General features: G+C 42.4%; 1 protein-coding gene across 6 annotated transcripts in view; it reads right to left on the bottom strand.

Annotated features, from left to right (window-relative positions):
* The window catches only part of Trim66 (tripartite motif containing 66), a 58,337-nt gene that overhangs the window by 22,068 nt on the left and 11,538 nt on the right, over positions 1 to 24,731 (bottom strand). For 3 of the 6 annotated variants that reach the window (XM_047518233.1, XM_047518236.1, XM_047518234.1), the window contains 8 exons: positions 10,358 to 10,461; positions 8,384 to 8,531; positions 7,441 to 7,573; positions 7,003 to 7,119; positions 5,424 to 5,538; positions 4,729 to 4,875; positions 2,373 to 2,490; positions 128 to 1,035 (listed from right to left, as the gene is read on the bottom strand). In XM_047518233.1, coding sequence (XP_047374189.1) covers positions 128 to 1,035; positions 2,373 to 2,490; positions 4,729 to 4,875; positions 5,424 to 5,538; positions 7,003 to 7,119; positions 7,441 to 7,573; positions 8,384 to 8,531; positions 10,358 to 10,461 — 1,790 coding nt within the window. Of the gene's footprint in view, positions 1 to 127; positions 1,036 to 2,372; positions 2,491 to 4,728; positions 4,876 to 5,423; positions 5,539 to 7,002; positions 7,120 to 7,440; positions 7,574 to 8,383; positions 8,532 to 10,357; positions 10,462 to 15,900; positions 15,935 to 16,032; positions 16,135 to 16,170; positions 16,377 to 24,731 lie in introns of those variants that run through there. The other 3 variants (XM_047518238.1, XM_047518237.1, XM_047518239.1) reach the window with 3 other exon arrangements.

Here is a 24,731-nt window from a genome sequence, read left to right as displayed (position 1 = left end):
TTGAATCCAGGATAGTTTTGAAATGTGAGTCTGAGCTCAAGACCACCCTAAGATGATGAAACTGTTGCCTGTGTCACCCTATGACCTGGCTGAGTTCCCTGACCAGTCCTTAGATGAGGCAGCTCACCTGCAATGTGTCCTCCTGGCTCTGGGACTGGACAGGTGCTGGCTGTCTCACAATGTAGTTGATCTGGCCCACAATGGTTTGTTGTAGATGCTGAGGAGATTTGGTCTGACTCAGCTGCAGGCTGGGCTGCTGAGCCTGGAGGAGCAGCTCCAAGTCCTTCTGCATCTCCTCCAGTTCAAACTTATGGTGCATTATGTCCACATTCTGGGAACAGGAAGGACCAGGAGGATTCTCATGTTGACTGGAAGCCAGATGCTGGGATGGAGGTAGAGGTGGGGGTGGCTGCTGCAGGGGTGGAGGTGGTGGAGGCGGAGCAGGTGGCAGCTGCTGCTGTGGCTGCTGCTGAAAGTGGCTGAGCTTCAGTTTCTGGTGGTGGCCAAACTGGACTTGGATGGAGGGTGTTTGTAAGGTGGGCTGAGCATGGGTTCCTTGCTGAATGTCCTGTGGGGGGACTATGCACACAGGCTGGGAAGTCAGCTGCTGCTGCCCAGGCCGCTGGGATGTACTTTCCTGCTCTATAGGGGGCTGGGTTTCCAGCCATGGCTGTAGCAGCTTTGGGGGATGAGTGCTGCAGGTCAGCTCTTTCTCCCTGGTCAGAACGGTAGAGCACTGCAGGGACCCCAACTGTTGGGGTACCATCTCAGAGGGCTGCCTAAAACTATGGGCTGTGTGTATGCCAGGTGGGGGGACCTGGCCTTTGAGGGAGGGTGAGATGGGGGAGCAGTGGGAGCAGCACACAGACGAAGAACACAAAGCTGGAGGCTGGAACTTGTGTGAGGAATGGCTGAGGGCCTCTTGCTGAGCCACTGGGGGTTGGTGGCTTTGATAAAAAGAAGATGGCCCCTGTAAACCTCCATAAGCAGGATTATCTGTCCGGGACAGTTGTCCGCCTTCAGTAGTTATGCAGCCTGGAAATTTAGAATAGAGAGTTTTTCCAAAGGTAATCTGCAGTTGCTCCCCCACCTGCTACTTCCTGCCCCTGGGATCAAAGGACATTATTCAACAAACCTGTACTAAGTACAAAGATTAAAAAATTCAACTCCTGATTTCCAAAACTCAGTTTAGAATGCTGCCAGTAATAGCAACTGCATGAACCCGCTTTGGCAGGTAGTTAAATTTAAGAATTAGCTGCTTTAACCAGATGATCAGTTCTGTCTCTGTTTCTATCTTACTAGGGAAACCATGGGCTCCTTCAAATAGCAAACACTCCTTTTCTAACACATCAGCCCTATGGAGAGTCTGACCAAAAGAATCGACTGTGGAGGTAGGAAGCATGCTAAAAAGTAGCAAAGGTAAGAGAGTCATCTCTGGGATAAATGAGAAAGTCTATAGACACAAGTTTAAAGAACTGTGTGTTGGGCAAGTAAGATGGAAGAGCATAGGGAAGCTCCCATACCTGATCAGTACCAGACACCAGCACTGCCCTCTAGGGTCTCTGGGCCCCTTGTGCATGAGGGGATCTCATTTAGATGAGGTTTACTTGGTGGAAGATAGCTTCTTAAGGGCAAGGGGTGTTTTGATCCACCTTTGGTTCTTAGTGCCTACCAAAGGTATGCTGAATTAAATCAAAGGGAAGAGGGAGGCAAAAAATAAACCTAAATATCTTTTATCACTTTGCCAAGTTCAAAAAACTTTCAATGAGATTAATGGACTCAAATGAAGGTGGCAGGTGGCCATTAGTTAAACAAGCTCATTAGGCTGTCAACACAGGCAAGACCTTCTGTAGTCTAAAGACTGAATGCTAGCAAATTACTGCAGCAGGTAAGAAAAACGCACAAGGATCATGAATTATCTGATTACATCTCGGCCCCAAAGGATTACACACACATACACATATATACACACAATCTCACTAATGCTGAGATGTCTCTGCTTGTACCCACACATATACATCCTAAGTGACCACAGAGACACATTCACCTGCACTGCCATACAATATTCTGGAGAACAGGGTCAGTAGCTTATCTCCTCTCTAGCAATGAAAGCAAGATAACAGGGACATTCATGCAAGGAGAGAAGCTCAAATGTTGACTGGTGTTATTTCAAAATCCTATACTGCCACTGTCATTTAGCCTCCCCATTTCCCCGCCTCCCACACAAGAAAAGGTTTGCTAAGTGACTTCATGACAACTGGCAGTCTCAGGCTTTCTCCTGGGTATATGCTGACCTATCAGTAAGCTAAAATGATTTCCTGTATTTATTCTTAGCAATCTGGTGAAAGCCCACAGAGTAGGTCCTGGCTCACCAAGGGAAGCCAGCTGCTTGGTCCAGAAGTTAGGCTCCCAGGTGAATCTGATACTCCAAGGGGAACCAGGATCTGTATTACAATTTGTCTCCAGCAATCGCTGCATCTGAAACACAATCTGACAACAGCACTAAAGGTCATTTACAAGGGCCTCTTGTGCCCTCCCTGTTCTTTTGATAGGTTGAAGGGCTCAAAGTCATGGCTCTTCAGGCTCAGGTCATTCCCCATATTCTCATTCCCTTTCACCTTAGTACCTTCCCATTCTCCCAGCTGATCCCCTTCATCTTGTCAATGTTTCTGGGATCCCAACATGTTTATCTCCTCTCAGGACCCAAGTGATTTATAATTTCCCCTCAGGACAACATTTGCCTGACAGCTCCATTCATTCTACCATCACCTCAATATAAAAGCCTGTACAGAGCAGACATTCTCTGAGTACTTCTATCAACACCCTTCCACCCTACTCAGTTGCCATCCTCCTCTGTAATTACTCTCATCTATGTTCCATTACTAACTCTTATCTAGGATACTGGTAAGTGTCCAACTTACTCTGTCATCATCTAGTTAACTAATGTCCCAGTCAACATTTTGGCCTCTTACTTCTTTGAAAGATTTCTTTAATGTCAGTCACCTTCACCTCATTTTCAGCTTAGTCACTATACCTAGACCTCTTTATCATCTAGAACCATTCTATCTACAAGACCTTAAACTCCAACAACCTACTCCCAGATCATAACTAGTTCTCACTCTTTCAGAGCATTCTCTTCAACTTCATTGAACTCTCCAAGCATGCTCCACCAGTCCAGAGGATCTTCCCAGTTTCCCATCATTTTCAGTTACATTATCACCAGTGCACCAATTCTCTCCCTATCACCAATTTCTAAACTTAGGTCAATCCAGACATCCCAAAGCCATGCTATGCAGGGCTACATATGTAAGCATTAATTTCAGGAGCACCCCTGAAAAGGCCCTTGGCCCTTTTTCTTGTCACTTCTTGTCACCTTCCCCTCCCACTGTCCTCAGTGACTAAAATCTTTAGTGCCTTTCACCCAATGCCTAGCCCTCTTATCATTTTCGACTTCACAGAGGAAGAGAGCATTAAGAAAAAACTCCCCTGAAATGGATCAAATTATGTTATATGCAGGTATGAATATACCACAATTTGTATAATTATTATGCACAAATAAAACATTTTAACTCTCTCCCCACAAAAATTCCCTAAACTCATATCCCCCCTATCTCCACACTGAGCTATATTATACCATTCCCTTCCTGTTCTCCCATCTCAGAGGGAGTGTCCTTGAATTTGAGTCCAACCAGTCCACTCTAGAATCCCACCCTGTCCTGCCTTGTCAGTGTGCTTACTCCACCACACACCTCTCCTCCTTCTTGTCAAGCCATTCTCCATATAAATGTATGCAAATGTTTGCCAAACTTAAAAAGGAAAATTTTCTCCCAACTCTGCCTCCTTCTCAAGCTACTTATTTCCCTTCTATCTCTACTTTCCCACGTCCCATCATACTGGATTCTTACTTTTATACTTTGCTAGAAAAACTTTCAAAAGATCACCAGATTCTCAGATTTCATGTGTCTCTTCACGGTTTATGCTATTTTTGATGTCCTATTTCATGACTACTTAAATTTGGAACTCTGTGGATTTCTGTGTACCACACGCTCCTATTTCTCTTCTAACCTCTTATCATTCCTTCTCATTACTTTTCAGTCACCCACTTCCTCTGACTATGCAGAAAATGATGGTATTCCCTAGGCTCCAGATTTGTTTTTCTCTTCTTTCTCCACACACTCTCCTAATGGTGATACCACCAAATATCCCAGTGACTTCTGCATCTCAATCTCCAACCCTGACTTCTCTTCTGATTTCCACACTCATCTATCAAAACAGCTTTTGGATGTTGCCTTTTAGATGCCTACAGGCCCCTTAGACAACATAACCAAATATAAACTTCTCTCAATATTCTTCCTCCTTCTCCTGGGTATCACCATCCTCCCAAGGCTAACACTTCAACTCCTCCTTTCCTCAGCCTCCCATCTAAACCCCAATAACTTTCTGTAAGATATTGGCACTGCTGGTGTCCAGGACAATTTCTGAATCCATAACCTAAGACAAAGAACTACAGACTTTTCTGGCTAAGTTACCTGGAGAAGGGTGGACATATTTCAGCACCTGGGTCCTTTGTACTATAGGATTTGGTTAAAGATGTTCACTTACTAACACAAAAACAGTGACTGAATTTGAAGAAAAGGCACTTCCCAAGACAGCCTCACCATCCCTATGACACAAGGGGTGATCTGATCAGCTTCAAGGATAGGCTAAGGAGTGGGAGGTTCCTCTTACCAGTTCTTTGCTGAAAAGGAAAGGGACGCTGGTTTTGCTGCAGACAGCCCAATTGATGAAATTCTGCACATGCTCAAACTGACGGTTGAGAACCACAATACTCTGTAATTGCTGTTCCAGCTTCCGCTTTCTCTCATTAGTAATGCCCTTGGGTACAGAGAGAGAAGACAGTCTCTGATCTTGTTCTTGGACCTGCTGGGGAAGTCCAGTGGCCTGTGTGTATTAGTGTAAACACTCATGGGGTCAGATGAGACTGCACCCCTAAGAGAACAGCAGGACAAAGTGCTGCCATGGGCTATTGACAGGTGAAGGAAGAGAGAGATGGTGGCAAATATGGAATTGATGATGAATGAGGAAGTAAATGTATGTCTACATCTCTTCAGCATAACCCATTGAAAATGATGAGTTGTTTTGTGACTCTTCTAAAACTATAACCTTGCATAGTCAAGGATGGCAGCTGCCTAAGAGTCAATGCACTGAGAGTTTGAACTGATCAGCCCTTAATCCCTTAATGAATCACTTTCCCAAAATTAGGCTGGACATTTTAAAATACAAGTAACAGAGACCTATGGAAACTGCATATCTGAAATCTAGCCCAGGTTGTTCTAGGCCCTGGGACTAGTTTTATATAAGCCTGGTTTCTGACCCAGAAAGAGCATAGAATTCATTCATCTGATTCATTCGTTCACATATACCTCCAACTCTTCTATAAGTCCATTGGCTTGCTTGTTCAGTTCATTCATCAGAACCATCTTGGCCATTTTGATCTGGTTTTCCACCTTCCTATGTTGATGCTTCACTTCAAAAATCCTGTAAACACAATGGGATGAAACAGAGTGAGCCCTTCCCTTTGGCCCATGAGGGTCAAGAGACAAGGAAGGTAAAAGTCAATAATTTGGAAGCTGCCTACAGAGATCAGGGCCCAACAGGCACCAAACAAAGAAAAAAGCTTCTTCCATCCCTGACCCTTTGTAAAAAACCAATCCACTTGATCTAAGTGGGCCAATGGCTTAAAAGTTAACTTGTGGGACTGAGTACGTGGTAAAGTGTGTTCCTGGCATGTATGAGCCCCTGGGTTCAAATCCCAGCAACACATACATACACAGACACACAAATCACATAACCAAAAGTTAATTTTTTTTTTTCTAGACAAAACCTCAAGTCTAAGTCCACATCCAGGTATATCCATTAGCTCAACAGTTGGCACAGCACTTAGACAAAGGATGGAAAGAGTGAGTGCAGGCATGATGCCACATAATTTGGTGTCTAAAAAAGGATGATGCTCCAAGAAATAATGTCATGAGGTAAAAAGAACATGGTAGAAACAAAGTAGACCAGCCACTTCTGAGGTTGAAAGGAGGAGGACAAGATTAATAATATACATGGGGTTTCTTTCTAAGGTGACGAAAATGTTCTAAAAGTAGATAATAATTATATACAATGGCACAAGTCTGCGAAATATCAAAAACCAATTAATTATGCCTTTTTAAATGTTAATTTTTTGGCATATAAATTATAATTTCAGTAAAGCTCTTTTAAAAAGGACAGAGTCTTTGAAGTCATCATAGACCTAGTTTCCAAATCTAGCTCAGTCACTAATTAGTTGTATGATCTCAGACCTCTCTAAACCTCAGTCTCCTCATCAGTAAAATGGAGATAATTCCTGACTAAAAGAATTGCTAGAATTAGGGCCTGGGATTGTGGCTCAGTGGTAGAGCGCTCATCTAGCATGTGTAAGGCAATGGGTTCGATCCTCAGCACCGCATAAAACTAGATAAATAAAGGTATTATGTCCATCTACAACTAAAATAATTTTAAAAACAGAATTGCTAGAATTAAACAAAATAATTAATGTATAATGTCCAACCCAGTGTCTCCCATGTGATGAGCTTTCAGTTCTTACTCCTTATCCTATGTAAAATACCAATGATTTTATGTCATTTGTAGATTAATATGGAAAACAATCTGGCACTGACAAGTTATAACCTCAAAAATAAGTAGCACTCTCTTCCCCAGTATCTACTGTGTAACTTGTTCTCAAGCAGGTGCTTTGGCTGGTTCATAAGGCAAATGCTTTGGCCCAGACTCACTCTGATCATCATGAGCCTCAATTACCACGTGATGACTCAAAGACCCCTCGCTGGCCTTGAGGCCTCTAAGACCTGCCCACGTCTTTTTAACCACAGGTTTTTTTCCAATGGACACTACCTCTGGGACCTAGAATGTGAGGGAGCAGAGCATTTCTCTCACTGGCAAGGGAGAAGCCTGTGCTACCTGTCCTCAATTTGCTTTGCAGATGTCTGTAGACTGGATTTCTTATGTGCCACCTGTGCAGTCACACTTTCCAGAAGCATCCTCTGGTTTTGTAGAACTTCTTCAACATGTCTGCATCTAGGGAAGGAGACAAGGAAAAAGCTGAAGAGGATTGGTTCCTACCCTGGTCAAGTTAGCCAAGCAGGAGTCCCCACAGTGCATTGTTTCAGTCAGGTCCATTGAGACCATGATTATATCTTGAGACAAAGGTACTTCAGGCTCTTGGCCCATTAGACCTTTCCCAGAGAAGCTATAACAGAAGCAGAAAAAAACTTCAGCCCAAGGATTGTAGGTTGGCTTGGGCAGCAAGAGGATTTTGATGCTTTGGGAGCCAGAGCTCTCACAAGTAAGGAGTCCAGAGTCTTCCCAATCCCATTTCAGGCAACCTACAAGTCTCACCTATGTTCTTTGTGTTCCACCATCAGGCAGCTATGGCATGTGAGCACATCACAGGTCTCGCAGAATAGCTTGAGCACTTCCTGTGTGTGTAGTGGACAGTACAAGGCAAAGTCCCCAGAATCACCATTCACTCCTGCCAGAGAAGATAAAGAAAGTGGTATTCTCTCTGGTAGACTTCTCAGTTAAGTTCACTGCACAGTTCTTAGCCCTCAACAAACACCACAGAGACACGGAGCTTGAGGGAGATGCTTCTCTCCATGACAGACAAGAAGACAAGGAGGAATTTAAGCTTAGCCTGGCTGGATTTGCTCAGCTGTCCAGAAATAACATACCACCAAGCCTGAACATCCTACCACCTGCTGAAGCTGAGGAAGGTGCCTGCTAATGGTGCATGTGGATCTTCTGCAGAGATAAACACTCTAAAATTAACCTAAACTTCTTCATTACTTAGAATTCTATCATCATGGGACTGAAACCAGCTACTCAGCCTTGCCAAGAGCTCTGTTTCATGTGAGTATGACAATGTAAAACCCCTTCCGTGATTCAAGGACCTCAGGAAAAGCCTTTCAAGATTGTATTTATAATGGATGGTGCTAGATGACCAAAGACAAGCCCTGATCCAGACTAAGTTAATCAAGTCACTAAATGGAAGTCAAGTGACTAAATGGAAGTGAGGCATGATTGCTCTAAACTTTGGTAGAAGATGGAACTCAGCTAGCTTCCATGATAATTCAGGATTATGCTCTCTGTACCTCCTGACCCACACCTACCCACCCCAACCCAGCAGGAATGAGTCACCCCCTTAGACTAAGAAGGAGACTTCTTCCCTTTGGGAAAGGCTCTGGAAGCACCCTTACTTTCTCCCTTAGCTGGGAAATAATATCAGAAAAGGTTTACCAATGCTTCAGAGTGTGAGAGCAGGTGGGGAAGGTAGGAGTGGTACCTGAAGATCCCTTCTGGGTCCTGGGAAAGAGCGAACCTCCAGGGGCAGGGCCATGCCGGTGCTCCTCTGTGCAGGAGCTGCAGAGCCAGCGATTGCAGTAGGTACAGAGGATGTGTGCCGCCCTCTTCTCCTTGCACTCGGAGCAGTTCTGAAAGTAGAGAATGTAGAAATACTGGTCATATCTGCATTTAGAACTACCTCTACGAGTAGCAAATGTTCCAGGGACTGGGGTTTTGCAGGGCTGTTGCTCTACTATTTGGGGTGTAGTCTACTGGAGAGCTACCTGGCAGTGCTTGTGAAGGAAAACATCCTTTGTAACAACACAGTGGCTGCTCCAGAGGCTGTTCACACAAGTTCTGTGCAGAGGCTGAGGATACTCAGATGAATAAGTCAAGGATCTAACCTCAAGGCATACACAGCCTAGGCAGGGTGGTGCCTATTAAATGGGTAATGCTGTGATAAAAAGATGTGACAGGTACTAAGGAAGTAAAAGGGGATTTCCAGGAACTTAACCTAGGAGTGGTCAGGAAAGTTTCACCAAAAGGTAATGTTTGAGTTGGATATTGAATGACAAGTAGGTTCACCAGGAAGACAAGGGAAGAAAAAGTTATAATAGAGGGAAAGCACAGTGGGGTGTGGTGGTATATGCCTACCCAGCAATCAGGAGGCTGACAAGGAAGGATCTCTTTAGTCCAACTGTTTGTGACCAGCCTGGGCAACATACCAAGACCCTGTCTCGAAAAAGAAAAAAAAAAAAAAAAAAAAAGAATAGAATAGAAAAGAAAAGAAAACTAAAAATAAGACTTGCACTGTAGTGCAAGTTTGTGACTCAGGAGGTTGCAGGAGGATCACAAGTTCAAGGCCATCCTTGGCAACTTATCAAGGCCCTGAGTAACTCAGCAAAACTGACTGTCTCAGTCTGACCCTATAGCTGAGTAGTAAAGTGTCCTGGGGTTCAGTCCCCAGTGCCAAAAAAAAAAAAAAGGAAAAACAGAACATTCAACCTGCCTTCAGAGGGGAGAAAGTCCCAGATATGGTAGTATACAGAAAGATAACCATATACAGCCAAGAAAAAGCAAGTACGGAAAAACTTTCAGAGCTGTGTTTCCACACCTGGGGTCTGTCTGGTCTCAGAGTACCTAGTCTTTTCCTATAGGATTCAAATTTTCATTCATTTGGTCAGCAAATACCTCACTAGGGCTAATGTAAAACATCAGAAAAAGAGAAGATTTGGGGAAACTTGACCTGTCTATGGGGAATCATACAGGCCATCAAACTGAAATGAAGTCTTAAAGTTTTATAATTAAACTATAAATTCCTTAAAAATTGAATGCATGGATCTATATCCCTAGCACCTAGCACAGGGCCTGACACATAACAGACATTCAGTAAGAATCAGATACATGAACAGGAACAGGTAAGTAAATTATTGAATGATTAATGTAATGGTAAAGATACCCCAGTGGAGAGGACAGGGGCGTACCAGTCAGTAAGTGATGTGAAATTTAGAAACTAGGGGAAATTTAGAAACTAGGTGATAGTTGTTAAACACAGGCAAGATTAATAGGCCCATTAAATCCAGGCTGGTGTGTAACTTTCAACTTAGGGAAAAAAATGGACATAAAAGCCCTGTACTTATATTTTTCAGTAAGCGTTATAAGAGAGAGGAAAATGCCTAGATAAATTAAGCAATACTTAATGTACTAAAATACATTCACCTTCCACTGAAAGCATTCACAAAGACACACACACACACACGCCTACAATTTTCACTTAATAAAAAAATTCCTGCTTTGCTTCTCCCAACTCAGAAACTTTTAGATGGATGGATGGATGCATAGATAGACGGACAGAAGGATGATTAGGAAGATAAATGGAAGAGGAAATAATCAGAGTGATGGGTAGAAAGACTGATGGACAGAGGTCTTGCAAATCTGAAAAGGATCAGCTGTTTATTCCCTTGTCCTGACTTACCCTGGCCATTTTGGGGTTCCCAGTAGGAAAGCACTGTAGAAAAAAATGTTCAGTTACATCCCTCGTAAGATACACTCGCTTACATCCAGGACAGGAGATGAGCTCTAGAGGGAAAAGAATGACAACTGAGTCAGGACAGCATACCAGATTATACATAAAGCCTAGGCAGAGACTTTCAGATATAGAAGCATTAAGATATGTGGAAATAACCACTTATGCCAAAATGAGCTGCATGTGATGACATAGTCTGCCATTATCATGTAGGTATTTTGAACATGATTATCCCACTAGAGGTCTTCCCTTCAGACCATCTGGTCTCCTCACATTCCTATTTTTGCCTGTTTCTACCTACCTCCCCTCACATAGTAGAATGAACCATGCTACTACAAACCCAACCCTGCTTCTAATAATCAGGTACCTTCCTGCTTCTCTCTTCCTCATTCCACATCCCAGCCATACATATGTATGTATCATGTATGTACATATGTATGTATAAATGAACAGCTTGACTTACTTTCTCTCCCCAGAAAAATGCAACAGTCTCTAACATAGTCTTCCACAAAGTACACTTCTAACTATATAAGTAGCATGAGACTGACACTCTGGAGACAACAATGACTCTTTAGACTCACCTTAAAAGCAGTCAGCCAACTAGGAATGAGAAAATGAGCTACCCAACTAGGGCAAGCATAAGAATGGTCTGGCTACGGCAGTAATTGTAGCAGGGCCACCAATCTTCTCTGCCTCATCTCATCAACATAGAAATGAATGCTACAATAGCAGTTGCTCTAGACTTGCAGTTAGACAAATGTAAATCTAAATACCAGTTTTACCATCCAATGACCTTAGGCAAATCACCTAATCTCACTTAACTCCCCTGAGACTGTTCATCATATATAAAATGGAAAGGAAAAATAAGCATTGCTATGAGAATTAAATTAGATAATACTTAAGAAAACACATAATCCAACTGGGCACAGTGGCACATACCTGTGATCTCAGAGACTCAGGAAGCTGAGCCAGGAGGAAGTTCAAAGACAGACTCAGTAACTCAGCAAGACCCTGTCTCAAGCTAAAATTAAAAGGGCTGGGGGTATAGCTCAGTGGTAGAGCCTCCCTGGGTTCAATCCCCAATACCACAAAAAACAAAAAAAGAAAATGAAAGAAAGAAAACATGTAGTCCTCCATGGACATTATCTCTGAATTCAAAAGATTCCTCATATCCCATTCACAGCAGAGCAATAGCCTCAATTACCAGCTCTTCCTGGTGACGAAAGCCAGAGAATTCTGAGTAGTAGATTGAAAAATTGGTTACAAATTCTTCCCCTCCTTGCATCTACTTCCTTAATCAAAAGTAGTTCTTTCCACTCTTTGAATCTAGGCTGGTCCTGTGACTTGCTTTGACCAATGAATGAATTGCAACAAAAGTGAAAATGACCAAGTTCCAAGTCTAGGGGCTTTATGTGGTTCTGCTCTTGATCTTAAAAGTAACTTTAAGATTACCATGTGAAAAATCTAACCTGGGACTTAGATAGCTGGAAAATGAGATACCATACAGAGAGAGGCCTCAGTTATCTCAGACATCTCCCACTAAGACCACCCTAAACTAGTTAGCTCAAAGGGACCTATTAGTTGAACACAGACACAGGAATGAGTACAGTCAAGACTAGTCAAGTCCAGCCCACCCCAGAACAACCACCCAGAGAATCTAGGTCCAGATTGTCAACCTGTAGAATCATAAATTCAATAAAGTTCACTTGCTTTAATCATTAAGTTTTGGGGTGGCTTATGGTGCAGTAAAAGCTAATTGTTATAATCTGGAAAAATCAAAATCCACAAAATCATTTAAATTATAGTACTACAATATTCTTTCCTTCCTGCAAAAGAAACACTCCCTTAGTCTTTGTAGAGTCATGAATATTAATTACAAAATTGCATCTGGAATCTCCTGGGTATTTTCCTGCTGGTCAAGAACTGTGGCCAGAGGTAGATAAGGAAGGTGACATCATCCAGGCAATCAGGTGGCTTTCACTTGGCTTGGCCAGAGAAGACCCTCCTCATCTACCTATCAGGCAGAAAGGCTGCTCTAAATGTCAAAAATGATTTTCCAAAGACTTCTAATTCCAAGATACCAGATGCCCAAGCATTCATCACAGTACCATAGCCTCATTAATAGAATGAAACCAAGAACAGTGGCACACACCTGTAATCCCAGGAACTAGGCAGGTTGGGACAGGAAGATAGCAAGTTCCAGGCCAGCCTCTGCTATTTAGCAAGACCCTATCTCATATTAAAAAATAAAAAAGGCTGGATGTAGCTCAACATCAGAATGCCCCTGGATTCAACCAAACCCAGTATGGTTGTGGGAGAGGGATGAAAAAGGAAAAAGGACTGAATCAATCAGACAAGGCCTTATCACACATCCTCTTGTGTTGGCCTTAAAGCCAAAATCCTCAGTTTGGCATTCAAGTACCTTTTCAAATTGGGCTTATCTCCCTCTTGTATCATCTCTAGTTTCATCTGCCACAAACACTGTTTTTGCCACACCAAATATTTCTGCCATCTCCTGAACAGACTGAAACTTTTGTGACTGTGAAAATATTGTTCCCTCTCCCTGAAATACTTTCTTGCTCCCCTTCTATACAGATAAACTGTGATCCATTCTTTTAAACCTGTTCAAATGTTCCACTTTCAAGAAACAGAGCTGGTTTCCCCCAGAACAAGTTAATTAGTTCCTCTTCTGGCTTCTCCAAGCACCTTGGACATCCTGCTAGTATAACAAATATCGTGCCACATTTTAACTACCTGTTTATATTCTACATACAAAATTAATCCACAATTGCCATTAAAGTATAGTTTATCCAACCCTTTACCTACTATAGCTAGACTTTCATAATATTCCTATGGGAAAGATGAGAATGGACAGCCAGTCAAGTGTTAACCTGACTATCATCCTTGTAAGACATTTTGGGGACAGCTTGGGGCTGAGGGGATGCCTAGATGTAAGAGGCCATCCTTCTGAAGGGGTGCTGCTGCAGCAGAGAGCACAAATAAAGAGTCATTGTACCAAACTTGTACTTACAATATTTATTGTTAATTCAGATGTTGATACATAATTAAATCACACCATACATAAAATATTTGTAATAGTTCTTATTTCTATTTGAATTATTCAGTCAACAAGCTTGAGCTCTCATTTCACACATAGGAACATCAATCCTGAGAGCAAGCCAAGACCCCAAGGCCACCTGATTCTCCCAGAGAAACAGGGGCTTCTGCTTCCAGAATGAGGAAGTTATAGGCACCAGAGATCCTCTTGAGGATCTAGGGATATAGAAAAACAGTTCTGAAAGCCAAGGTCATTCAATCCATCAGTCATGAGAGTGAAAACTTCTGGTCCCAAGGAGGTATGGGACAAATTTTCATCCGTTTACCATCACTTTCTGTACAAGGCATTTTACATATGTTATCTCACTTAAATCATCAAACCATCTTTGGGAAATAGGCATTGTCTCCATTTTACAGTTGGGGGCTCCAAGAAGTTGTCACTTTTCAAAGATCATACAGGTTGGGCTTGGTGGTATACACCTGTAATCCCAGTAACTCGGGAGGCTGAGATAGGAGGATCATGAGATCAAAGCCAGCTTCAGCAAAGTGAGGAACTAAGCAACTCAGTGAGTCTCGGTATCTAAATAAAATACAAAATAGGGCTGGGGATGTGGCTCAGTGGCTGAGTGCCCCTGAATTCAATCCCTGGTACCCAAAAGGAAAAAAAAAAAGATCATATAAGGCAGGGACGGAACTCATTGGAACCCAAGTCCATCTATCTCTAAAAACCATGCCCTTTCCACTGTTATTCTCCTAATTAAATTATATATAAGCAAGATAATTTAATTAACTAGATAAATGATTATAAATAAAATATTTCATAACAATATTCCAACTATAATAATGACCTGGACCCAGCTCAGACTCTGGTAATCCAGAAGGAATTGGGAGCTGTGCTTAAAAGATTTAAGAAATGCAACCTTTGAGGAAAGTCAAGTGAAATGGATGTTTTCTGCCTTAGAGGAAATAAATCTGGAGGTAGGTTCATTCAATAGAGCAGTGGTTCTCAAACTTTCCTATAAATTTGAATCATACATGGAGCTCCTAAATTTCCAGATGTAGTAACTGGGTATACACTCAATGTTAGAATGCAGAGCACTTGCCTAGTATGTACGAGGCCTCAAATACAAACACCAGTACCACTCAGGTATGTGTACACACACAGACACATACACACACAGACACACACACACACAAATCCCATACCAATTAAATAAGAATTTCAGGAGCTGGTCTAGTCATCAGTATTTTTTTTAATTCCCCAGGTGATTAAAATTCATAACCAAGTTTGGGGGACCAGCACTTTAGAGTGCTCTCTTTCCCTGGTAGCCCTGTCCCCTATATCACGAAGATAAAAAAGGCAGAAAGTTAAGAAAAACTGTGAATGCAGCTGTGATGGATTTCCCCTTTGGCAGAGAAAAGGGCAGATTCCCAATAGACAGAAGGATGTCCTGATAGCCAGATACTCTGGGGATTGGCACTGAGTTGGAAGATACATTTTGCCTCCCTTGACTTACACCTTAACTAAAGGGCCCAGGCTTAGGGTGTGGCCTGAGGTTTGGCAATATGATGGGGGCCTAAAGAATGTGCTGAGCCTAGGATTTAGTGAGGCAGCCAGGAAGGGAAGCCTAGTCTGGATATTCTACCTTCCAGACATGAATGGCAAGGCCAAAGCAACCTGGGCACCAGAGGACTGGAGTAAGAGAAAAATCCTAAAGGAGGCCTCAGAGAACTGGCATTGGGTCAGCTTAGGTTACCAGGTTAAGTACAAACATGCCAGATGCAGAAGCCTGAGCCCAATGATAAGGGTTGGGAAGACTTTCATTCCTCAGTTCTTGTCCCAGAATCCATGCAACTTTGCAGCTGAGGCCTACAATCTGACCCTGACCAGAGCAGTGGCATATTCTGGAGAAGCCTGATACTTCTCTCCCAGTGCCCACATGTAGAATCAAAGCTGGACAGACCTTCACTGTTCATCTAACCTATCCCCTACCACATAAAGGGTGACATGGAGGCCCTGAGAGAGGCAGGGACTTAGCTAAAACTCACATAGCCCTTGTAAAACACAGGGGGACCCTGAACTACTGAGCAACCCTTGATTCCCTCTGTAGCCACAGGTAAGACACTATTTTACTGTGCCTCTACCAGGCACTAAAGAAGACGAAAAAAGACTCGGGCTGCATGCTCTGGCAGGTTGGTCATCCTCACTGACCACTCATGCCCACCCACTCCAGACAGCCCAGTATGCATCAGGTAAGGCCCCTATCACAAGCCCCTGAAGTTCTCCTCTAACCCATAATTCAGAGCAGTATCACCTTCAAGAAACACGCTGCACCCACTCCTCAGATGCTCAGTCTCTGCTAGAAAGACAGACTTCGATCCAAGACACCCCTAAGATGATTGCCGATTTTGCCCCTAGCTGCCTGCAGGCTTACCTGTCGCCCTGTTGCCCTGTGATTAGAGCAACACCTTGGAGAGAAGACAGAGGAGAGAAGTCAGAGGAGCGACAGGTAAGACCACCACAGGTCCCAGAGGTTGGTGCTTGCCAGGAGCCCAGGAGCACCCACCCTGCATGCTGCAGTCAGCAAGGCTGCAGGGCCTAAGCCTCGGGAAGCTGGGTTCTGGGTGGGGTAGGGAGAGCAGCCTGGAGCCTCTCCTCCTTGCTCTGATGCATCTTCAGCCAGGGCTGCATTTCTCTAGCTCACCTGAGATGCTCCTGCAAGAGAGAGCTTGGTTGACTCCTCCTGTTCCTGTTTATCTCGAAGGCTCTGCAGCAATTTTCCCAAACTGAACAGCAAGAGGGAGACCTCAAAGAGGCGACTCTCTTCCTAGCTGCATCTCCTTCCTAATCCTCTGGGTGCCTTGGAATAGAAGCTCAGAAGGAAGAAAACGAGATTTTCAACTTTCAGGAACTAGCTCTGTCGCCCTCTGCACAGCTCGGGAGGCCATCACTCTCAGCCTTTTAGGACTCGATCCAAAAATCCTTCAGCCCTCCATGTTCCCCAAAATGACAGTGCTCATGTGTGGCTGGAACCTGCCCCGATCCGGCAGCTCATTTAAATAGAGCTCATCACAACAACAGTGTTGGTGGAGAAGTGAGTAGCTGCAGGGCCCTGGGGACCCCCTGTTTATACGTAGGAAGAATGATGCAATCTGGGTATCAAAATAGCAATCCAGAATGGAATAACAGGCTCACGCAGCAGCGGTGCCTGCACAGCCAGAGCTCAAGTTGACACACTCTGTCAGCCCCACACTGCTGCAGCACGCAGATGCCAGGCACACACTCTCACTGCATCATTTTAAAAAACAGCAGGAGCCCGAGAGATCCCTCCATGCCCCCAGCACTGAAGGAGGGTGGGGGGGGGCCTTCGTCAGACATTAAAATCTCTCTCCTACACACTCACCTGGCTCCTGCCACTTCACCTGAAGTCCTTATCCTGTGACGTCACAGTCAGTTGCTATAGTGACCAATTGTCCGTCACAAGCAGAGGATTAGGACTTCAGATGGAGAAGACACACATTTGAGGATGCACAATGGTCCTGGAAGGTGTCCCTTGGCAGCTAACTCTACCCCCCAGAGAGATAAAGTCACACAAGAAGGGAGGAAAAAGGGAAGGAAAAACAGGGTCGAGTTGAAGGAAAGACATTAGGATGGAGGAAGACTACAAGTACTGGATAATTACAAAAGCCGAGCAATCTGAATCAGGGGGAGCAGCAGGGAATGAACTTGGAGAAACTAGCAGGAGAGTAAGCTCCTGAATGCTAAGTTAAGGAGCCTGCCCTTTATACTAAAAGAAAAAACAAAAAGGTTCTGAAGCCTGACTGAGCTGGGCTTTAACAATTGATTATCATGATGAACTGAAGACAGGGAGGTCAGAAAGGAGGCTTGTCCAGTTGAGCATTAATGAAATCCTCAATGAGGGCAGAGGTGGAAAAAAGGGACAGAAGAGTCAGTTTAAAGAGAACTGGTAGAGCTGGGCTTGGTGGTACATGCCCATAATCCCAGCAGTTTGGGAGGCTGAGGTAGGAGGATTGTGAGTTCAAAGCCAGTCTCAGCAATTTAGCCAGGCCCTAAGCAACTCAGTGAGACCCTTTCCCTAAAATAAAATATAAAATATAAAAAGGACTCAGGATATGGCTCAGTGGTTAAGTGCCCCTGGGTATCAAAAAAAAAAAAAAAAAAAAACCAGAGAACTGGTAAGACATGACCAAAATTGGATGATGGGGGTACTGGTGGTGTGCTGAGTTACGTGGGTAGGCTTGTCATGAACAGAGACAGGTGGAGGAGGAAGAGGGCCAAATCCCATCTTATCCTTCCATATTTTTCTATCCCTGCCTGGTTATTTCTACTTGATGACACCCACAGGTTCAAACACACTCAATTTTCCCAGTGCCTAAAACAGGTCAGAAAACTACAGTCTGCCTGTTTTTGCCAATAAAGAACATGATTATGGAAACATTTATTGGAATATAATTGTGCCTATTCATTTCTATGTTGTTGATGGCTGCTGTTGTGCTACAAAGGCAGAATTAAGAAGTTGTGACAGGCTTTATGTCCAGCAAAGACATAAACATTTACTATTTACCTTTTATACAAAAAGCTTATCCACACCTACCCTAAAGCGACAGCTCCTTAAGTTGTTCTAGCTTCACCTTTTGGGACTCAATTATGATTATGGGGGTCCTCTTTGTTCCCAAGGCTACTCCCATTCCTGTAAGCCCTAGTTCTGATAACTGGTTCACATTTGAGCTGGACCTCTAAATTTGGGTAGGATATTACTAATAAAAAAAGAGGAAACATTATAAATAGAAGATTATAAATGTCAAAATGCAGGGTCTCTTTAGGGGAATACTGGTAAGGCTAAAACATGTAGAGAAATGGTAGGAAATGAAGCTATAAAATCAATTTGGGTCCCTACTGGGAAGAGCCTTGAAGGTACTAAGATTCTGTTCTGAACTGAAAGCAATTGGGAGGCTTTAGGTAGCTAAAATGTAGGCCGAGAGTCAGAGGGAATGATCAGGGTTGAAGTTACAGAATTTGGAAGCATAATTCAGAATGGCAATAGGTACAATGAGATTAGAAAAAAAAAAAAATATATATATATATATCACTATAGGATGGAATACAGAATAAGCTGAGGTCAAGCAGGAGTATCCAGGGGACTAAGCAGCAGCAGATCTAAGTGAAAAGTCATAAGCTGAACATGAAAGCCAGGTGACTCGATGAGGATGGAAATGAACATACGGTTTACAGCTTTCAGAACCCACACTCCTAGGTACCACTTAACTGTGACATAGGCTTTTCATGCCAAGAAAATACCCACAGTGGAAGACTGAAGATATAGGTATGATGAGGGGCTCACCTCATTTGATAGTCACTGATCCAGATAGCACCTCTGCCTCTTTTCACCCTAAATCTCAAGAGGCAGTCGAAAAACTGATATACTCCATGCAAAGCCAATGATCCCATTTCCTACTGGGCTTGAGGAAGAGAGACAACAGGGGAAGAACCTAGTGGAGCATTGTTCTAGGTCTGCAGTTTTTACAGCCTACAAACCCAAGCAAACCCTGGACTATCAGGTCAAGGATCTAGACATTTTTTCCTGGTTCTGCAAATGAACAAGTGACTTTCAGCAGGATCTTGGTCTTTTATGAGTTCCTGATGCCCCATCTGTAAAGTGAACAATTGGAGACAAACTGTAAGGGCTTTTCCAGCACTCACCCAGGACTAGCCCTGAATGAAAGAGTTCCAATAACAGAAAGCTCCTCCAGTACCCTGTCTATCAATCATAGGAACCTTGTTTTTGTGGTACTGAGGATTTAACATAGGGGCATTTTACCCCTGAGCTACATACCCAGTCTTTTAAAAAAAAAAAAAAAAAATTTTTTTTTTTTTTTTTTTTAATTTTTAGACCCAAATAAGAGTCTTAACTTATTTGTCCAGGCTGGCCTTGAACTTGTGATTCTCCTGCCTCAGCCTCCCAAGTTGCTGGAGTTACAGTGAGTGCCACTATGCCCAGCCGTCACAGGAACTTTGAACTCCCTTCCCTCAGCAAATCTGTTCCAACTATAGCTTCCTAGTCTGTACTAGCACAGTAAGCACATCCCCCCAAACAGCCTGCCTCCTTCCCAGTACCAGGGGAATTGTTCTCCCAGTAACAGGTACTGTTCAGAGGTGCCAGTGCTACTCCCAGACTCTAGAGAGCCAATTAAGGTGAGGAAACTGTTCATGAACTAAAAAGCCACCCCACCTATAGGGCTCTGCAGCTCCAGCTTCTGCACCTGCCACATATGCAGCTCAGTTCAGCTCAGCAGCACAGCCCCTACCTGGGAGACTTGGATCACTGCCTGCAACAGACCCCAGAAGGATGGACATATTGTTCAGCACCTTGATAAGCAAACAGCAGTCACCTGCCTCCTAGGCTCCTGCAGCTGAGATTTCACCCCCTGCCTCCCATTCTCACCAAAGGCCATTAGAGCCCCTCCAGCTGAGCTGCTCATTAAGATAAGAGTCATTTCCCTCTCTGACTTTGAGGTTGTAGAATCTTGCATCATTTCCCTCTCTTTGGATCTTCCTCAAACCCCCAAGGCCTGCCCACCAAGGGACAGTGATTGCTCCCCTTTTCAGCATTAGCCGTGTATGAGAAATATGCTGTCACCCTTATCCAGCTTCAGGAAGCATGGAATTGTGGTAGTTATTTAATGTTCTTAGAGTAAATCAAATGCAACCCTGAAAGCCAGAGAGGGTCTGGAATTGTCAAGTCAATTCATGCTAGAGTTCAGATGAGCTCTGTGACTTTCAGACAATTATTCTTCCCACATCTTGATTGGATCCCCCACTTTGAAAAAAGCAAAAATTTAAAAAGGTAGATTCTGAAATTTAGATTTGAGAATCAAGGTCTCTCAGCCACACAACTTGTTAATTTTTTTTTTTGTACTGGGGATTGAACCCAGAGATGCATCACCACTGAGCTATCCCAAGTTCTTTTTTATTTTTTTATTTTTTTGTATTTTGAGAAAGAGTCTGGATAAGTTGCCTAGGGCCTCAGCCTCACTATATTGCTGAGACTGGCCTTGAAATTACAATCCTCCTGCCTTGGCTTCCTGAGTCACTGGGATTACAGGAGTGACCACTGTGCCCAGCATTATTTAGTAGCTTTAAAGATTAAAAAAAATACTGATCCTTTTATTCACATGGGGAAGAAAATATCCAATTAATTGCCACCTACCCCCAAACAACAAATAAAACCATAGGAACCCTGAGAATCTTGAAGACAAACCAGTACATGGTAAATGTTTCAGGGATGCTGGCTCCCTCCCTTCAGAGTTTGCTACAGTTATTTAAAGTACCACTTTGATATTAAGTGGTCAACTCCCCAGACAGAATTTGAGCTGGGGACCATTTTCAATTAGGCTTAAAAGGAAATACAAACGCTTCTTAACTTATGATGGATTTATGTCCTGATAAGCCCATCATAAATTGAAAATATCATAAATTGAAAAACCATTTAATCCATCTAACCTACCAAACATCATAGCTTATCCTAGCCTACCTTAAGTGTACTCAGAGCATTAAAATTAGCCTGTAATGGAGCAAAATCACCTAACACAAACACTATTTTATAATGTACTGAGGTTCTCACTGTAATTTATTAACTACTGTACTGAAAGTGAAAAACAAAATGATTGAGTTTTCTTTCACACAACCATAAAGTCAAAAAATTAAAAGCTGAACCATCTTAAGTAGAGAACCATCTACAGCCCTGAGCAGATCTTCTCACAGTCTGAGTAGTTTCATTTCCAATATCCAGCCTTTCTGCACAGAGCCTGCAGCTCCAGTCCTCCCACTGCAGGGCTAAGCCACCGTGTACTCAGCACCTTCACTCTGGTCTCCACCATCAGGTTTTAAAAGATGTTGCCCTGATGTATCCTCAGAACCTCAGAAGTAATGTAGACCTATTTTCCTAGTATTCTTCAATTGCTTGGGAGAATCTCAGCTAAGTTATAGCTGTATTAATTTAAAGATATACACTTGATCCAGCAGTTGCATTACTGGGTATATATCCAAAGGAAATGCAATCAGTATGTTGAAGAGATAATACGCACTCCTATGTTTACTGCAACATTATTCACAATAACCACAATACGGAATTGAATTCCATTAATTTGCTGAATTAATGGATAAAGGAAATGTGGTATATGTATGTAATGGAATACTATTCAGCCTTGAACAAAAGGAAATCCATCATTTAAGAGACATGAATAAAACTGAAGAACATGATGTTACATGAATTAAGCAAGGCACAGAAAGACAAATATTGCATAATATCATTCATGTGGAATCTAAAGAAGTTGATATCACAGAAGTAGAGAATAGAAGGGTGGTTACCAGGGGCTAAGGTGGAGAGGGGGTTGTTGGTAGTTGTTGGTCAAATGATATAAAATTTCAGTTAGGTAGGAGAAATAAGTTCAAGTTATGTATTATATAGCATGGTGACTGTAGTTACTTACATACTGCATTCTTGAAAATGCAAAGAGTGGATATAAAGTGTTCTGACCACAAAATAACAAAGTGAGATGATTCACAAGTTAATCAGCTGGATTTAGTCATTCAAGAGGGTATCTGTACTTCAAAGCATCATGTTGTATATGAAACACAATTTTATCCATCAGTTGAAAATTTCTTAATTAAAAAAAAAATTTGTGTTTGATAGTTCAGGCTGCAAGATTTGCTCTTTCCTCAGAGATTCTCCACGGGGACTCCCCCATCAGTTCAGGATTGTAGGTGCCTGTGGACTCTCCCCCTGAGCATGATGTAGATGACAACTTGAGTTTCACCTGACCTGACCCTTAGTAGTTGTTAGAACTTAAACCATAAATTCCCTGGTCCCCAAGTTTTTCACCTATAAATAAGAATGATAACACCTACCTTATAGGCTACTGTGAAGTTTAGAAGAGGTAATAAAGGAACAAGTGCCCAGTATAGAAGGTGCTAGATAATTAATTGTGTGTGGTTTTGTTTGTTTTAGCTGTGCTGGGATTAAACCAAGTGGCACTTTACTACTGAGCCAGGCCTTTACTACTGTCCAGGCCTTTTTATTTTTTATTTTGAGACATGGCCTCACTAAGTTGCTGAGGCTGGCCTTGAACTTGCGATCTTGCATGTGCCACCTTGAGCCCAGTGATAGTCGTTTTGTACCTCCACATTAAAGAATGGAAAGTGGCAGTGTCACAGGAGGGGAAAAAAATCTCCCATATAGGCAAGTATTCACTTCAGTCCCTGTCCTATATCTTATTCTGTGTTGGGTTATAGAAATAGAAGCAGTGCAGTTGAATTTGAGAAGATACTCACCTCAGGCCATTCCCTCAGTTCCAAATCCCAATGCAGAGTACAGAACTTGAAGGATTAGAGTTGAAATCCAGCTGGCAGACCCTGAGTTCAGGCAAAGCCTCTCTTCCATTTAACCAGGAGAAATAGACTTATGAAAATAGATTCATCCCTATGCAGTGTAGCACCATCTGGCTTAGATGCCAGGAAACCTATTTATTCCTCAGTCTCTATCCATTTACCTACCGTCCCTCCACCTGATTCCACATTTTACTTTTTAAAATCCCATAGTGGCAGAAAGAGGATATACCTTTTCAAGAAAGTCCGTGTTCCTGTTTTACTGGATAAAGTAGCACCACTGAAAGCTCTTTCCAAAAACTTAGACCCCCCCAAAGATGGCTTCTCAAATTATAAAAGAGAAATCTCAGTTCAATATTAGGTGTCTCACTAGACTTGACATAGAAAGGTGACAACTCTGACTTTCATCAGACAGCTCACGGGGAAGCCACGTGTTCAGTCCTTCAAAAAATATTCAGTGAGCAACTGATATCCACCAGTCCTAATGCATGGATAACCTCCCAGAGTTACTGTTTCTCTGATAGAATTTTAAACAATCTGTTTACTTATCTATCTTTATTAGAATATGAGCTCCTATCTTTTCATCTCTGTACTTTAAATGCCATAAGGTCTGGCACATAGCAGTTAATAAATACCTGTGCAGGAGACAAGCATACAAACCAACAAATACCACAATGCACAGAGTACTAAAAACTCCAAGCAATAAATAGAATCTTATTCCACTGTTCACCTATAAATGCAAATGTGGAAGGTAACAATGGCCTAGCCAGACCATAAGACATAATGAAGACTGTCACATACACAATAAAGCAAGTTTATACCTAACAGCTTTTTCATGTATTTGTTTGTTTGTATCAGTTTCACAAGTTCTAAACAACAGCATTTCTTACACTCTTAATATACACTCGGCATATTACAGAATGCATTATTTATGTGTATCTTCTCATTTAATCTCATAATATTCCTATGAATTAGTTACTACTATTAACAACCTTATTTTTCAAGAAAATACAATAATAATAATAATAATAATAATAATAATAATAATAATAAAAACCTAGATGGCTCAGTGGTTGAGTGCCCCTGAGTTCAATCCCAGGTACAAAATAATAATAGTAATAATAACCCTAGAGCATTAACGAATGAAGTAAGTTGCCCAAGTTATACAACTATTAAGTAGCAGGCAGATCAGTACTAACGCTCAAATGCTTGACACCAAAGTGTGTACTTTTAAATTCTTCTTTTTTCTCTCTCTCTCTTTTCAGTACTAGGGATTAAACCCAGAACTTTTTGTTTTGTCTTTTGTTTAGGGTCTCACTAAGTTGCTGAGGCTGGTCTCAAACTTGCAATCCTCCTGCCTCAGCCTCACAAATTGCTGGGATTACAGGAGTAGGCTACCATTTGATGAAGCTTATGCTTTTCTTCTCTATTGCACATAGAATAACTTGGCAACAAGCACTATGATTCTAATAATTGTCATTCATATGAATTTAATGTTCTGACATTAGAGTCGAAGTCTTGAACATATACAATTAGTTCACATTAAAAATACTGAGGGCTGGCTGGGGAGATAGCTCAGTTGGTAGAGTGCTCGCCTCACAAGCACAAGGCCCTGGGTTCATTCCCCAGCACTGAAAAAAAAAAAAAAAAAAAAAAAAAAATTCTGAGGGCTGAATGAGTAGCTCAGTGGTAGAGTGCTTGTCTAGTATGCACAAGGCCCTGGGTTCAATCCTCAGCACCACAAATAAACAAACAAAAAATCTTAAGTAAATCAAAGATCTAAGAGCTAAAACTATAATATAAACTCTCAGAAGAAAACTTCATGAGTTTGTATTTAGTAATGATTTCTTAGATATGAGA

The sequence above is a fragment of the Sciurus carolinensis genome, chromosome 11 (genome assembly GCF_902686445.1).
Source record: "Sciurus carolinensis chromosome 11, mSciCar1.2, whole genome shotgun sequence".
NCBI classification, from domain to species: Eukaryota; Metazoa; Chordata; class Mammalia; order Rodentia; family Sciuridae; genus Sciurus; species Sciurus carolinensis.
This window is presented reverse-complemented; position numbering and strand designations above follow the sequence as displayed.